Source organism: Rhinopithecus bieti, unplaced genomic scaffold (assembly GCF_001698545.2).
Source record: "Rhinopithecus bieti isolate Rb0 unplaced genomic scaffold, ASM169854v2 scaffold_2574, whole genome shotgun sequence".
Taxonomy (NCBI): domain Eukaryota; kingdom Metazoa; phylum Chordata; class Mammalia; order Primates; family Cercopithecidae; genus Rhinopithecus; species Rhinopithecus bieti.
In genome coordinates, this window is record NW_016804493.1 from 7,652,753 (window position 1) to 7,666,281 (window position 13,529).

The following is a 13,529-nucleotide window of genomic DNA, read 5'->3' on the forward strand; positions in this document are numbered from 1 at the left end:
TTTAGGGTAGCTTAAGCCTACATCATAGATCTCAGAGGACAGCATCAGAGTGATGTTCCAGTGTCCCATTACCACCTATCGTGAGAGCCTCAAAGTCTTAGTGGAGGTATAGCTTTGTGATTTTTATTTCCTTGCATCTTTTGAATATTTACGTTATTCATAGATGTTCCCGCTTCTACCTTTGGCTGCTTTTTCTCATTGACTCCCAGATAACCTGTTTCCTAATTCTGTGGTTCACAGAGATGTCAGTAGTGCTGATGAAAAAGATTCATACTTTTAAGGGCCCTTAGTCTCAGAATCTTTCCATAATACCAAAAGATGGACATTTTGACACTATAGTATCCACACACCAATCTGCCACTGAAGAAACTGGCCGATTTTTTTAGTATGTACTTACATGTATGTTTCCTGTGTTAAAATGCAATTCCCCAAACCAAATAAATGAGGAAATCTAAACCTGATGAAAAAGATTACCTGCTTTCATTTACTGATGATGATGGTGGTGGCAGTGGTGGGAGTGGTGGTAACAGGGGTAGTAGTCCTGCAGCCGCAGCAGCAATGGAAGGTACCACTTGTGAATTAGTTACTTACCATGTGCCATGCAGGTAATCGACAGGCATTATCTCATTTATACCTCTCAGAGCATGTAGGTGAAAGTTGTAACCATCATCCCCGTTTTACAGAGGAGAAAACTGTGAGAGTCTAGAAGGCATTTCAATGACTTGTGTAAAGTTACTGAGACAGTGAGTGCAAAAGATGGGAGATGGACTGACTTCAAAGTCTGTTTTCCTTCTGTTCAGCCACATTTCATTTCTCATCACTCAGGTTGGAACAACTAATGGATTCACTGGAGCTAGGAAATGAATAATAGGGTCAGAATTCATCCAAGTAAGTTTGTCTAAGTTGATATAAATATAACCTTGGCTCTGGTTGTTGGCATTTTGTTGCTCAAGAAATGCATAGATTTCTGATGTGAACTTGTCCTTTGGAACATCGTGGGGGAAAGCTGATCAAATCACCCCCATCTCAAAGTAAATCCATTTAAAATATCTTTAAAGCATCTGGGTCTGCAGCTTTATGTAGGCAAGGGCACGTCTGGTTTTCTGGTAAAGTCAGAGTCAAAACTTCATGAGAGATTTTGGTGGAGTTGTGGCAGGATTGATCTGTGGTAATGTTGAGGTGGCAGCCAGCTGGAGTGGGAACATCAGCATAAGAATGCCTTTGGAAATTAAACATTGTAATGAAAACATTCTTTTGAAGGCAAGTTTCCAGGTGTGCTGTAAACCATTCTAGGCTATAATTGAAATATAAAAGAATCTTCAAAAGCAGTGATCTATTTTTTGGTGATTGTTGTGCTAATCCTGAAATCCTAGCATGAATTAATGTAAAAGATGGGATTGTGTGCATAAAAGTACCTGTTTTAATCATTTAGCATGTTGTTCAAAACCAAACTGGTTTAGACTTCAAGTCTAAGGGTGAAAATCTCACTTTCATCTAACAAATCCCACCATAATCTGCCAAGAGCAGCCACCAGGGGCTCCTGCGGCAGCTGTGAAGAGGCGATCCTTCCTCTCTCAAAGCTTGATATGGGGAGAGATTTGCTGCAGTTTGTCTATAATAAAGTGGAAGAGGATGATACTTTTTAAATCACACGAAAAGAGTGAATAAATTCTCGGTTAAAATCTGGTACTGTATGAAAATATTCTACAGTGCAGAAGCTTTCAGTTGGCAGGCGGTTTTGTCTTAGGAACTGAGTAATAAGTTACGTTGCAGCAGGTGCAAGAGCGGTGTTGGTCTTTGCCAGTGTGCTCCATGTGAGATCATGAAGCATGCAGAAGGCACACAGAAAAGGCAGTCTTCAGGTATCAGGGGAAAAGTCAGCACTGTCCCTTCCCTGCGTGACTCTCCTTTACCTCACATGGGCCCATTGGTATCGACAAGCACAAACAGTAGTAATGAGTAGGGATACTGCATCTGGATACTCCATGTATGTTACAGTAATGTGTGGTTGTGGTTTCTTTTAATTTGTCCCAAAGTCAGATGTCAAAGCTGGATCTTGTATAGGGGCTGGGGAACCCAAGGTAGGATGCAGCATGCTGGAGTCTCGTTTCTTGTGTGGCCTTGGGATGCTTGTGGTGAGCATGAACTGATGCTGTTTTACCCTTTTATCTAGACACACTACTTTGGCCTTTGGTTTCTCAGCAAGAGCCAGCAAGCACGATGGGTGGAGCTGGAAAAACCTCTGAAGAAACATCTGGACAAATTCGCTAATGAGCCTCTGCTTTTCTTTGGAGTCATGTTCTATGTGCCAAATGTGTCATGGCTTCAGCAAGAGGCCACAAGGTAGGTGCATTTTCTCCCTGTGTGCCATATAAGGGTGTTGACTAACTGTGAAGCTTCCAGTGAAGTAGATGAGCTGGTTGTTTTAGGGGTGTGTGGGTGTGGGTGCGGGTGTGTGGTGGGGGAGAGGTTAAAATAGTTGGGGGTTGTTTACTCATTGCCTTGCAGCTTTAGAGTTTTGGTTGAATCCATGTAGCTAACTCCAGCTGTTTTCTGTAATGCTGGTAAGGCAGTAGGGATCCTGACCCAGGCAGAATTTCATCTCTAGCAGCATGGAAATACTCGTTGGAGACTGTGAGTAAAATAGGCATGCAAGAATTTAATAAAAAAGTGATCACCTGGCCAGGCGTGGTGGCTCATGCCTGTAATCTCAACACTTTGGGAAGCTGAGGTGGGAGCATAGCTTGAGGCCAAGAGTTTGAGACCAGTATGGGCAGCATAGCGAGACCCTGTCTCTACAAAAGAAAAAAATATAAAAATTAGCTGGGCATGGTGTCTTGTGCTTTTGGTTCCAGCTCCTCAGGACACTGAGGTTGGAAGATCACTTGAGCCCAAAAGTTCAAGGCTGCAGTGAGCCGTGATCATGCCACTGTACTCCACCCTGGGCAACAGAGTGAGACCCTGTCTCCAAGAAAAAAAAAAAGAAAAAAAAGAAAAAGGAAAAAAACAATGAATTCTGTTTTGTCCACCCTTTTCCTAAAAGTATCCCAAAACAAAATGTAGTATCAGACTTAGAATTTGAAGATTGGAAAGATAATTAAAAGTGGGAGTAAAGTTAAGGAGGAAAATGTTGCGAGAGCAAGAGTTTTGATGGTTGTCCCTACTAAATAGGAGGAGACAAGAAGCCAGCAGTAGAGGGGAGAACCAGATATTGTTCCCACCCAGCTACTCAGTGTCTGTTTTAGCTTGGAGAAATCACGTGTTGCCTTTGAAATGATGTTTTCCCCTCTCATCTGTAAAGTGAGGGATTTGTGTAAGTTGATAAAGTATGTTCAGTGAGTGGAATAAGTGCATTTTTTTGGTGTTAGTATAGTTGACTTATTGGTAAGAGTTTTCCATTAAAATACCTGGAAAGTCTCCTCATCAAATGGAGATTTCTGGTAGGAAAAGGAATCACATAAACCCTTTGCTTTTTGCCTTTTACCAGGACTTTGTCATTCTGAATGCTTGGGAAGCAATGCGGGGACATGCTTTGAAGAAGGAAGAGTATTCTACCTGATTTTTGTGTATTTTTTAGAATTTAAATTTCTGATATAAGGATGTACTTAAAAATTTTAAGTATATTTTAAGGCAATATCCTGCTTTCTTTCTTTCTTTTTTTTTTTTTTATTTGAGACAGAGTCTTGCTCTGTCACCCAGGCCGAAGTGCAGTGGCATGATCTTGGCTTACTGCAGCCTCCACCTCCCAGGTTCAAGTGATTCTCGTGCCTCAGCCTCCCGAGTAGCTGGGATTATAGGCGCTTGCCACCACGCCCAGCTAATTTTTGTATTTATAGTAGAGATAGGGTTTCACCACGTTGGCCAGGGTGGTCTCGAACTCCTGACCTCAAATGATCTGCCCACCTTGGCCTCCCAAAATGCTGGGATGGTAGATGTGAGCCACTGTGCCCAGCCTCTGCTTTCTTTCTTTCATTTGGCTTATTTGTTTTTATTTACTTATTTATTTTGAGACAGTGTCTTGCTCTGTCACCCACACTGGAGTGCAGTGGCCCAATCATGGTTCACTGCAGCCACAAACTCCTGGGCCCCCGCAATCCGCCTGCCTCAGCCTCCTGAGTAGCTGGAACTACAGGCATGTGTCACCAAGCGTGTCTTGATTTTTTTCTAATTTCGTAGAGATGAACTCTCGCTGTATTTCCCAGGCTGGCTTGAACTCCTGGCCTCAGGTGATCCTTCTACCTTGGCCTCCCAAAGTGCTGGGATGACAGGCATGAGCCACTTTGTGTCTTCTTTTTTCACTTGCTTTCCTTTTTAAAAAGAAAAATCAAAAGCTATTGTAAATGCATGGCCTAATTGCAAAGAGGCCATGAGTTAGCTTACAGCCTGATCCAAAAAACCTAGTGTTCAGTCTTTCATGTGATAGACATTTAAAGCACTCTGTTTGTTGCATACCATTGTTCCCTGTTTTCAAGTTAATTCACATATCTAAGTTCTTCCTGTACAAGAAATTATTAACTCCTCAAAATGTGATGATTTCCGTTGGCTTTTGCATCCTCTTTGAGTACTTTACACGGTGCTAGGAACACAGCATTAAGTTAATAAATACTTGCTGATTCTTGGCTCTCGGCCATGAAGTGCAAGATAATGAGTGATGAGGGTGAAACATGGACTAGAAATTAGTGCATATTGAAAGAAGTTCTGTCTGTAAGAAAAGTGAAGTATTGTTAGTCTAGACAGACCTATCCTGTAAGGCCTATTGGTGAGAAAGAGCAGTTGAAATAAAGAGGGACTCAGAAATTATGCTTTATGAAGTTAAAAGAAAAAAGTTGTTTAAGCTTAGAAAAATTAAGTCTTACAAGGGCACAGTAGTAGCTGCCTTTAGATATTTACAGACTCTTGTAGGAGGGGGAATTCTTTGTCAGCTCTGGAGCACGAAATTAGGGTCTAAGTAAGTGAAGTCCAAGGAGCCAAAGAACTTTGACTGTTTGGCTCAATGTGGGAATACAGTTTCTAATAACTAAGCCATCTAAAAAGGGAACAAGACTTACAAAAGGGTGAGAGCACTGGTCTCAGTGAATGTTGTCGTGTGGACTAGGTAGCCTATGTGGTATCCTGAAGAGGGAACCACCATATTGGGTAGGGTGTTGGAATAGATCAGTGGTTCTCAAAAGACCAGGGCCTACTATATCATAGTTACCTGGAGCACTTATTATAAATTTGATTCTAGAGCCGTACCAGAAGTCTGGTTGTAATATCTAGGGCTGAGAATCAAGATGATGTTATTGTTTAAAATGAATAGTATCCTCTGGTGTTTCTGGCACTCACCCAGCCGCAGGAATCAATGAATCAGTTAAACTCTAAAACTCTTTACAGTTTTAGATTTTCCAGGGAAATAAACTTAATGCTGCATTGTTTGACTGTCAATATTTGCATTCATAGACTAAAACAAAAGGTATTTAAATTTCAAAGAGGGACGTAGAGAGTACAAAGTTTTGGTAGTGGTGGTTATTAAGTGTGGGATTTAGGAAGGACTTTTCTTTTTCCTTTAAAATTTCTTTTTGTTTAGTTAGCCTGGTTTATTTCAGATGAAGGTTAGTAAGGAGGAAAAGAAGTGTTTTACAACACAGGATTTTGAAGCAAACTGTGTTGCTGACATTTGATCAGAAAACTAATATCAAATTTTAAACTTTGAAAGATATTTTTAGATTTAAGCACTGGAACTAGATTATATAGATTTCAGGTCTAACCAACTCTTTATGGCAAAGAATGTTGAAAGTGAGGAGTTGGATTAGCATGTAGCATTTTGTCTGTGCGAGAGTGTGTGTGTATGTTTGCAGCATTGCAGAAATTTTTGTTGCCTCCAAGGGGCCCTAAAACTGGAATGTGCCAAGGGGTGTCAGAGTGAGTAAAAGATTTAAGCTGGGAAGATGGAGGAACATGAGAAAAAAATGTAAGAAATAAAGGAAAAGTTGTTAGGAAGGAAAGAAAAAAAGGAATTACATCTATTTGGGAAGGTTGAGGGCCACCAACAACAATCAGGTATGATTCAACAAGACATGCCATGGATTGTAGGCTTATGGACTAGAGAATAAAGGAGATCTGGTTTGGACAGAATAATATTTTTAAATGCTTGAGTTTTCTCTGTGCAGTGTTGGAGATGGACAGATGAGCTGAACATGAGATGAAAAATGCTACAGTCCTTAAGAGCCTTTGGGAATCTCAGCCTTCTTGGGAGGTTTTAGCAGCATCTGAGGTCCGAACTGAATATTGAAACTGCCTTCCAGGCAGCTCAGCCAAGGGGAAGCGGTGGTGGTGGGTCAGGATTCCAGAGGAATGTTTCACAGAAGGCCCCAACAGCATTCATTAGGAGCGGGTTAATGACTAACTCTCCAGTCATCCGCTGTTATCCCAGTTACCAAGCATCTCAGGTGGAGATGGGCTTTGGCATCTCTCAGAGCACCTGGGATCTGCAGTGTCTGACACAAAACAGTTAGTCTTTGTGATGCCCTGCAGAGTAAGATATTTGCATAGATTAGAAATAGAAATCTGTCTTTCATTTGCGGGCAACCCGTTGGAGGAGGCAACCATTCAACCATCTGTGCTGAAAAAATAAGCCTTTGTCTGGAGCCAACCAAACTTGTTTTCACCCAACACATGTTTGCAATGGTTTGGCTACTTCTGTTTGAGAACAGGTTCTATAGCATTAGTCATGACCAGCCATTTCTTCTCTCTGACCAAGGACAAAGAGTCTAGATTAATACTCTGGTTGGTTTTTTCCTTTTTTTTTTTTTTTTTTTTTGCTGTGTATATGACTCCATATATATATATCAAGACACATAAGAGTCAAAGGAAGATATATTTAAAAGCTGTTTATTTAATTTATTGTGCCAGAGAATCGCACCCATGGAAATTTTTAGGTCAATAGTATATTCAGAACAACACAACAAAAATTTGAGAATGACATTGATTGCAATTTGTTTAATAAAGCGATTGGCTTTATTAAAATTATCAACTCCAAATTGGTTTAAATTAGAAAATTAGGAAGCACTGCTTTTTTGACATTAATTTGACATACTGTGTCTCATCTGCTAGATATGACTTTTGAGGGGCAAGTCCCTTCATAAGTGAGGGAAACCTGTCAAGACACTGTGATTGTATTGGATAAGAAATAGATAACTCAGGCCCTACTTTAAGGTGTTAATTGAATGAGAAAACAAAAGATATTAAAGGGAAAATACACACAGGGGTACAAATAAAAGGAAAAAAGAAGAAATCCCTTGATATTGTTATAGAAGTGTTAAAAGAAAACTAGTGAAAAGAAGGACACACTTTAATAGACAGATGGGGGATGAGTCATGAAACCATAGGATTTAAAGAGATTAAGAACCACTGAGTTTGTTAACCCCACTCCAAACTGTAAGATTTATTACCTTGGGACTTTGAAAATGTTAGTTTTCCCCTGTTGGTTAAAATGACTCAAGGGATGGGACCACTGTAATTTTTTCCATTTTGCTTTGCTTCTCAGATTCCTTTTTGCCAGCTTTTCTGTCCAGCAAAGGGACTCTTGCTAGCAGTTCATCTTCCCCAGCATGTTCTCCTGACTCAAAGGAAATATTTTTGTAATGTGTTTTAATGATTTGCATAGCAACAGGCTCGTTATAAACACATGGTTTTCACATTTTTCTGGGCACGGAAAGAAAAAAGATGGCTTGTGAGAGGTGGATAAATTCTTATTCAAACAGAAGGATACTTAATAATAGCAAGGGGAAGCCAGAAAATTGCTGGCCAAGATCACTGCTTTTAGTTTAGGTCTGGGGTTTTTCCAAGTCTTCCTTAAGCAAGGAAGTCCCTCTTTAATTTCTTTAATACTAAGAAGAAAACTTTTAAAAGAAAATGTAATTTTTGAAGAGTGAATTTAGGCTATAAACTTCTAAGTTGCTGAGTGCATGCATGGTTTCTAAAATTTTAAATGTTGAGTTTTTTTTTTTTTTTTTTACCAAAACATGTTTGTCTGTGCATTACTCACTGTTGAATGTTATGGTTGCACAGTGCGCAGGAGCTTCTAATTGTCCCAATGAGGTCAGATAACATTTCCTCCTTTTCCAGGACATCTTAGTAGCTTACCTGTTTGGGTGGAGCTGTCCACGCTATTAATGGTGAGCACTCTACAGAATTGACAGAGTGCGACTACTGCTGTAGCCAGCACAGTCACTCCATTTGCCAAGGAAGATTTTAGTACACTCTTGTACATCTGGTGGAGACATCAGGTCCACAGGACCTGTTCCAAGTACCCTCTGTCTGGTGGGTGCTCTGTCTGTTTTTGGTGCTTCTCAGCAGCTATGGATATCCCCTACTCTTAGGATCAGTGATCTATTGTACATCTCCCAGTTCTTCCAAAGTCCTTGGCTACCAGGCTGTATTCTAGTCAGTCAGATAAAACTGCCTAGCAGTTATCATCAGGAGATTTTAAACTACTTAATCTCTGTATGGGTTTGCATGGAGCGTTCTTAAATGTTAAAGATAGTTCCTGTCTGGGAAGAACCAAGTGGACAAGTTGTCTTTCAGCCAACTGAGAATAAATGCCCACAGTTAAAGCTGTGCTGTTTAGGTACCAGAAAGAGGGTAAGTGCATTTCTGTGTGTGAAGTGAATGACAAGGGAGTTAGGTTAATGCATTTTTAAACTCTGATGGGGGTCCCCTTTTGCCAGTTACACATTTGGGCCTATGGCATGTTGATGGGAAAGCCAGACTTAGTGAAGCTATATATATTCATAAGGGTTAAAATGGTGTTTTGGTGTGTGCATGTGTGTCTCTGTGTGTGTGCTTAAACTAGGTTTCAGGAAGTGACCTTACAAGTAGCTTTCTTCACCTTTTCTTTCTTGTAAATACCAATACTTTTCCCCCTTCCACTCCTGCAATCTGCCTTGTGTGCTGTTGTAAACAAGTTAGTGTTCAGCCAGTGTTTAAAGTATCTCTTTTAAAAGCTCTAATTATGGTAGCATTTCCATTTCCTTTTACAACACCCTTTATTTTGTTCCTCCAGTTCTTTTAGTTCTTTTGTTATTTTGAAATGTCATTTTAATGGATATTTAAAGTCTACCCGTGGGCTGGGATATAGGGACTCCCTTCAAGGCTTAAGATTCAGCATGAATTCCCTGTGGATAATATAATTTGCTGAGAATAGCAAATTCTCCTCCTGGCCAGCTCTAGCTAGTGAATGGGAAATTGTTCTCTTTATGTTGGTTATTGAGAATGGAATTATTTCTGCCAGATATTTTAGATATTTTAAGATACAGTTGATATTGGGATCTAATCTCAAACATTCTGTGTGGTTAATGTAATGTACAATGTGATGAGAGAGGATGGCTGTCTGTAATAAACAGTGCAGCCTTGGAGGGAAGAAGAATTACCTTCCCAAAATGAGATAAGTTGATTGTCATTTGCATTGTTTTTTATTTCAACTTTTATTAAGTACCTCTTCTGTGTTAGACACTTTGCTAGTTAGTGGGAATGTAGGGAATGTAATAACGAACAGGTCTCAACTCCCCACCTCCCTCCCACTCCCACCACAGAGCTATATCTCCAAGCAGCTTTTATTTCATTTTCATGTATTTGATTTACTAGAGATTTATTTGAATTTGTCTTTAAAGTCTACATTGCTGACCCTGTTTACTTCCAGGAGAAGGCTATGCCACTGCTTTGGTGAAACCCCGGGCAAATGTCTCCTGGGACCAGAACCAGCTTCATGGGTCTGTGACTTGCATGGTTAGTTGCACAGTACCCCATGCTCAGAAATGCCCTGTAGTTGGTTTAGTGCTCTGCTGTTGCCATCCCGAAATTTCTGGTTTTTGAACAGTGGACCCTGCATTTTCACTTTGCACTAGACTCTGCAAATTAAGTAACCAGCTCTTCCCAGGACAAGGACAGCCTCCTGTTCCTCATACGCGCTCTGCTTGTTCTGTTGTTATCTTGTGATTTATTCTTAAATATTGGTGGATTTACTGATTTGAATCTCCTGTTATGGGTGTGATCAAATAGAAAAAGTAAATTTAATAAACTCTCAGGGGAACAAAAATAAAATTTTCACTGTCTTTGCAAGTAAGAAAATAGAAATGTAGCGCTGATAACCATTTCTGCTCCTGGACCTGACTCACTGGGAAATCCTCGCAGGAATTGGGGAGGTGTGGTAAAGTCAGTTTGATTTCTTTTAGGAAAGCTGATTGGATTAGCTTGTCTTGATCCTCAGCTAGGATTTTCTTATGTTTTACTGTGAAGAAGATGACTCTTAAGAAAGTTTATACTTTTCTTAATTAAATCTAGACTATACAGTAGTGCCTACTTCATAGTACAAGTTGTCCAAATACATGAAGTTGCTTCTTGTTTGTTTCTTTGCTCTTAAGAAAAAGATATGGTGTGAAAGATACGCAGTTAGGCCGGGCGCCGTGGCTCATGCCTGTAATCCCAGCACTTTGGGAGACCGATCACCTGAGGTCAAGAGTTTGAGACCAGTCTGACCAATGTGGAGAAACCTCATCTCTACTAAAAATACAAAATTTACAGGTATGCATGGTGGTGCCTACCTGTAATCCTAGTTACTAGGGAGGCTGAGGCGGGAGAATTGCTTGAACCCGGGAGCAAGAGGTTGTGGTGAGCCGAGATCACCCCATAGCACCCCAGTCTGGGCAACAAGAGTGAAACTCCGTCTCAAAAAAAGAAAGAAAGAAAGAAAGAAAGAAAGGAAGGAAAGGAAGGAAAAAGGAAAGAAAGAAATGCGGTTAGGTAGTTAGCTGTTGAGGCAACCTGCTGCTACTGGAACAATGAAGTAGAGACAAATAAGATGAAGTTAACTTAGCCGTAAACATAATCTAGCTGTTTCTCTGATATTCTTTCCCTTTAGGGAAAACAAGTAGTAAAATAAATAAGTGTTCTTTTGTAATATCACTTGACATAACTCATTATTTATTGTAGGTACCCTATAATGAAGAGGAAACTCAGAATTTCAAAAGGAATTAAATCAGACGCATTATTCATATTTCAAAAGAAGTCTTCATGTAATGTTTGTGTTCTTTAATGCATCTGAGATGTTTGAGACGCTTTATAAAGCAAGATATGCTTATATGTATGTTTTAACCATTAGAAAAACAAAGTTTACCAAAAAAATAGGTTGAGCATCCCTAATTCAAAAATTAAAAATCTATAATGGACCAAAATTGAAAACTTTTCGAGCACCAACATAATGCTCAAAGGAAATGCTCATTGAAGCATTTAGGATTTCTGATTTTTGGATGAGAGATGCTCTACTGGGTAAGTATAGCAAATATTTCAAAATCTGAAATCCCAAACACTTCTTGTCCCTAACATTTTGCATAAGGGGTACTCAACCTGTTTAGTATACTTCAAAGAAGTGATAATGTTATTATTACATCTTTAAATCATATGTTTAATGTGTTTATTAGTATTTGGTCTATTTGGAACTTTTCTCAAAAGCAAACAAAAATAACGTGCTTCTGTTGAGGTATTTTGAAAATAAGTTCTTAAGCAGAGGTATTGGTTTTTATCCTTTGTGAATTTCTTGATTTTCAAGGATACATTCATTCATTTGTTCATTCGTTCATTGATCCCAAATTGTTCTTTATTCGTGTTACATTGCAGGACTGAGAAAGATTAAACAGTTCAGCCCATGAAATCATAAAGGTTTGTAATAATAGAGCATGAGTTAAAATAGTCTACTTTTTCTAAAACTTGAGTAGAAGACGATGATGCCACATTGTAGTGTTTACCTTTAACAAAGGTATGAAAAGAAGGGGAAAAAACACCAGAAGCTATGTGAAGAGGTGTTTTGTCATGTCGAAGCATGCAGGCTGTGCCTTATGAATTTTTAAGAGACACCCCCTTCCCCATAAAGGATTCTCAAGATTGCAGGGGTATCATTACAGTGGGTGGGATTGAGAATGGGGTGTTAATTTCAAAAATGGATTTAAAAAAAAATCTTGATGTTGGAAGAGGTGCAAAGAATAGATGTTTTATAATCGTTTGCTCTACCTTTTTCCTGAATGTCAGCATTGGGATATTCAGTTGGAGTGGAGTGGGTGGAGAGAGAGGAGGGAAGTGACAGATGGGCTACATCCACATGTTAAAGAAACTCACAGTGTCTGAGCAGCAGCAGAATCTAGAAAGCACAAGAATCGAAAACCTCAAAACCTCCCCAGCCTGAGGATATTATAGTTCTATGTGGTTCTGTGGAAAAATGTAGTTGCGTTCCATCACCGGATATAATGTAACAGTAGTAGTCATGGTAGCAGCTAACATTTATGTGCATGATGCTTTGCTAAGTATCTCAGATTATTATCTTTTTCAGTCTTCACTAGAACTCTATAAAGTGGGCACCCTGAAAAAGAACTGTTTGTTTTTTTAATAAAAGAAGTTTTTCCTCTAACAAGTGGAGTAGATTTAGGTCGTCACATAAATGGAGTCTTTTACATTACTTTGTCAGAGAAATATATCTGTCCATGCCTTTTATCACTGGCTTTATCAGAGTACCAGGGAGTTTAGTTCTATTAAAAAGTCAACAAAGAAAGCCAGGGGGCTGACCTACCAGTAAGATCAGAGATTATAAACTAGTACTATGAGGGCTGATTCTGGTCTTCAGGTGGGTTTTGTTTCACCAGAATCCTTTTTGAAAGAACTGAATTGGGATGCCTTGCAGAGAGGCCTGTGCTGTCTAACTGGCCCTAGTTCTCCACTCCGTAGGGAGTTACAGTCAGCAGCATTTACACATTCATGTGACCTGCCGGCCTTGTAGGTATTTAGGTCCTGACTTCTGATACTTGCACTTTCTGTATAACTTGAAGTGCTTGTCAGTAGTCGGGTCAGCCTATACCTCTTCATTGACCCAGTTGATTTTATGTCATTCAGTGTCCAGCTGTATTAACACTTTAGCTGCCTATAACAGACTGTAGATGGTTGAGCTGAGTGTGAGAGTATAACTTCCCTAAGTGCTCATTTGAAAACTTTATTTCTATTTAAAGATCACTCTGGAGGGCTAGATTTTATGTCCCTGTCAACTTTCTATTGCAGAGCCATGGCTCAAATTATTTAGATTTCCTCTCTTTGTTGCTCACAATATCTGTCTCATCTCTGATTACCCATAAAAGGTTCATGCATAGAAAGAGTACCAAGCATCTTATAGGCCAATAAAGACATCATTCAAATCTTAAACAAACACAGCCTATTTGAGAAAGAGCCCTTTGCCTTATATCAAGATGGACTAGAATGATAGAGTTTTATATCTAAATATGAAACTCTACATATCCATAGATCACAGAGACCAGTTGCTTTGTTTTACAGATGAAGAAACTGAGAAACAGACAGATAAGGGGACTCTGCCCATAGTCACACAGCTGTTTAGTGACAAGCCTGGGTCTTAAGCTGGTTCTGGAATGGTTTTAGGTGAACCAAGCATGCTGACATGGGAGAGCCCATAGATAGGATTTATTTAAACGTTCAAAAAGTCCTTGCCAATCTTCCCC

The 13,529-nt window shown here is 39.6% G+C and overlaps 1 protein-coding gene across 1 annotated transcript in view; it reads left to right on the forward strand.

The window, feature by feature from the left end:
- Positions 1–13,529, forward strand: part of PTPN14 (protein tyrosine phosphatase non-receptor type 14) — a 209,516-nt gene that overhangs the window by 108,286 nt on the left and 87,701 nt on the right. The window contains exon 4 of the mRNA XM_017868794.1: positions 2,174–2,343. Coding sequence (XP_017724283.1) covers positions 2,174–2,343 — 170 coding nt within the window. The remainder of the gene's footprint in view (positions 1–2,173; positions 2,344–13,529) is intronic.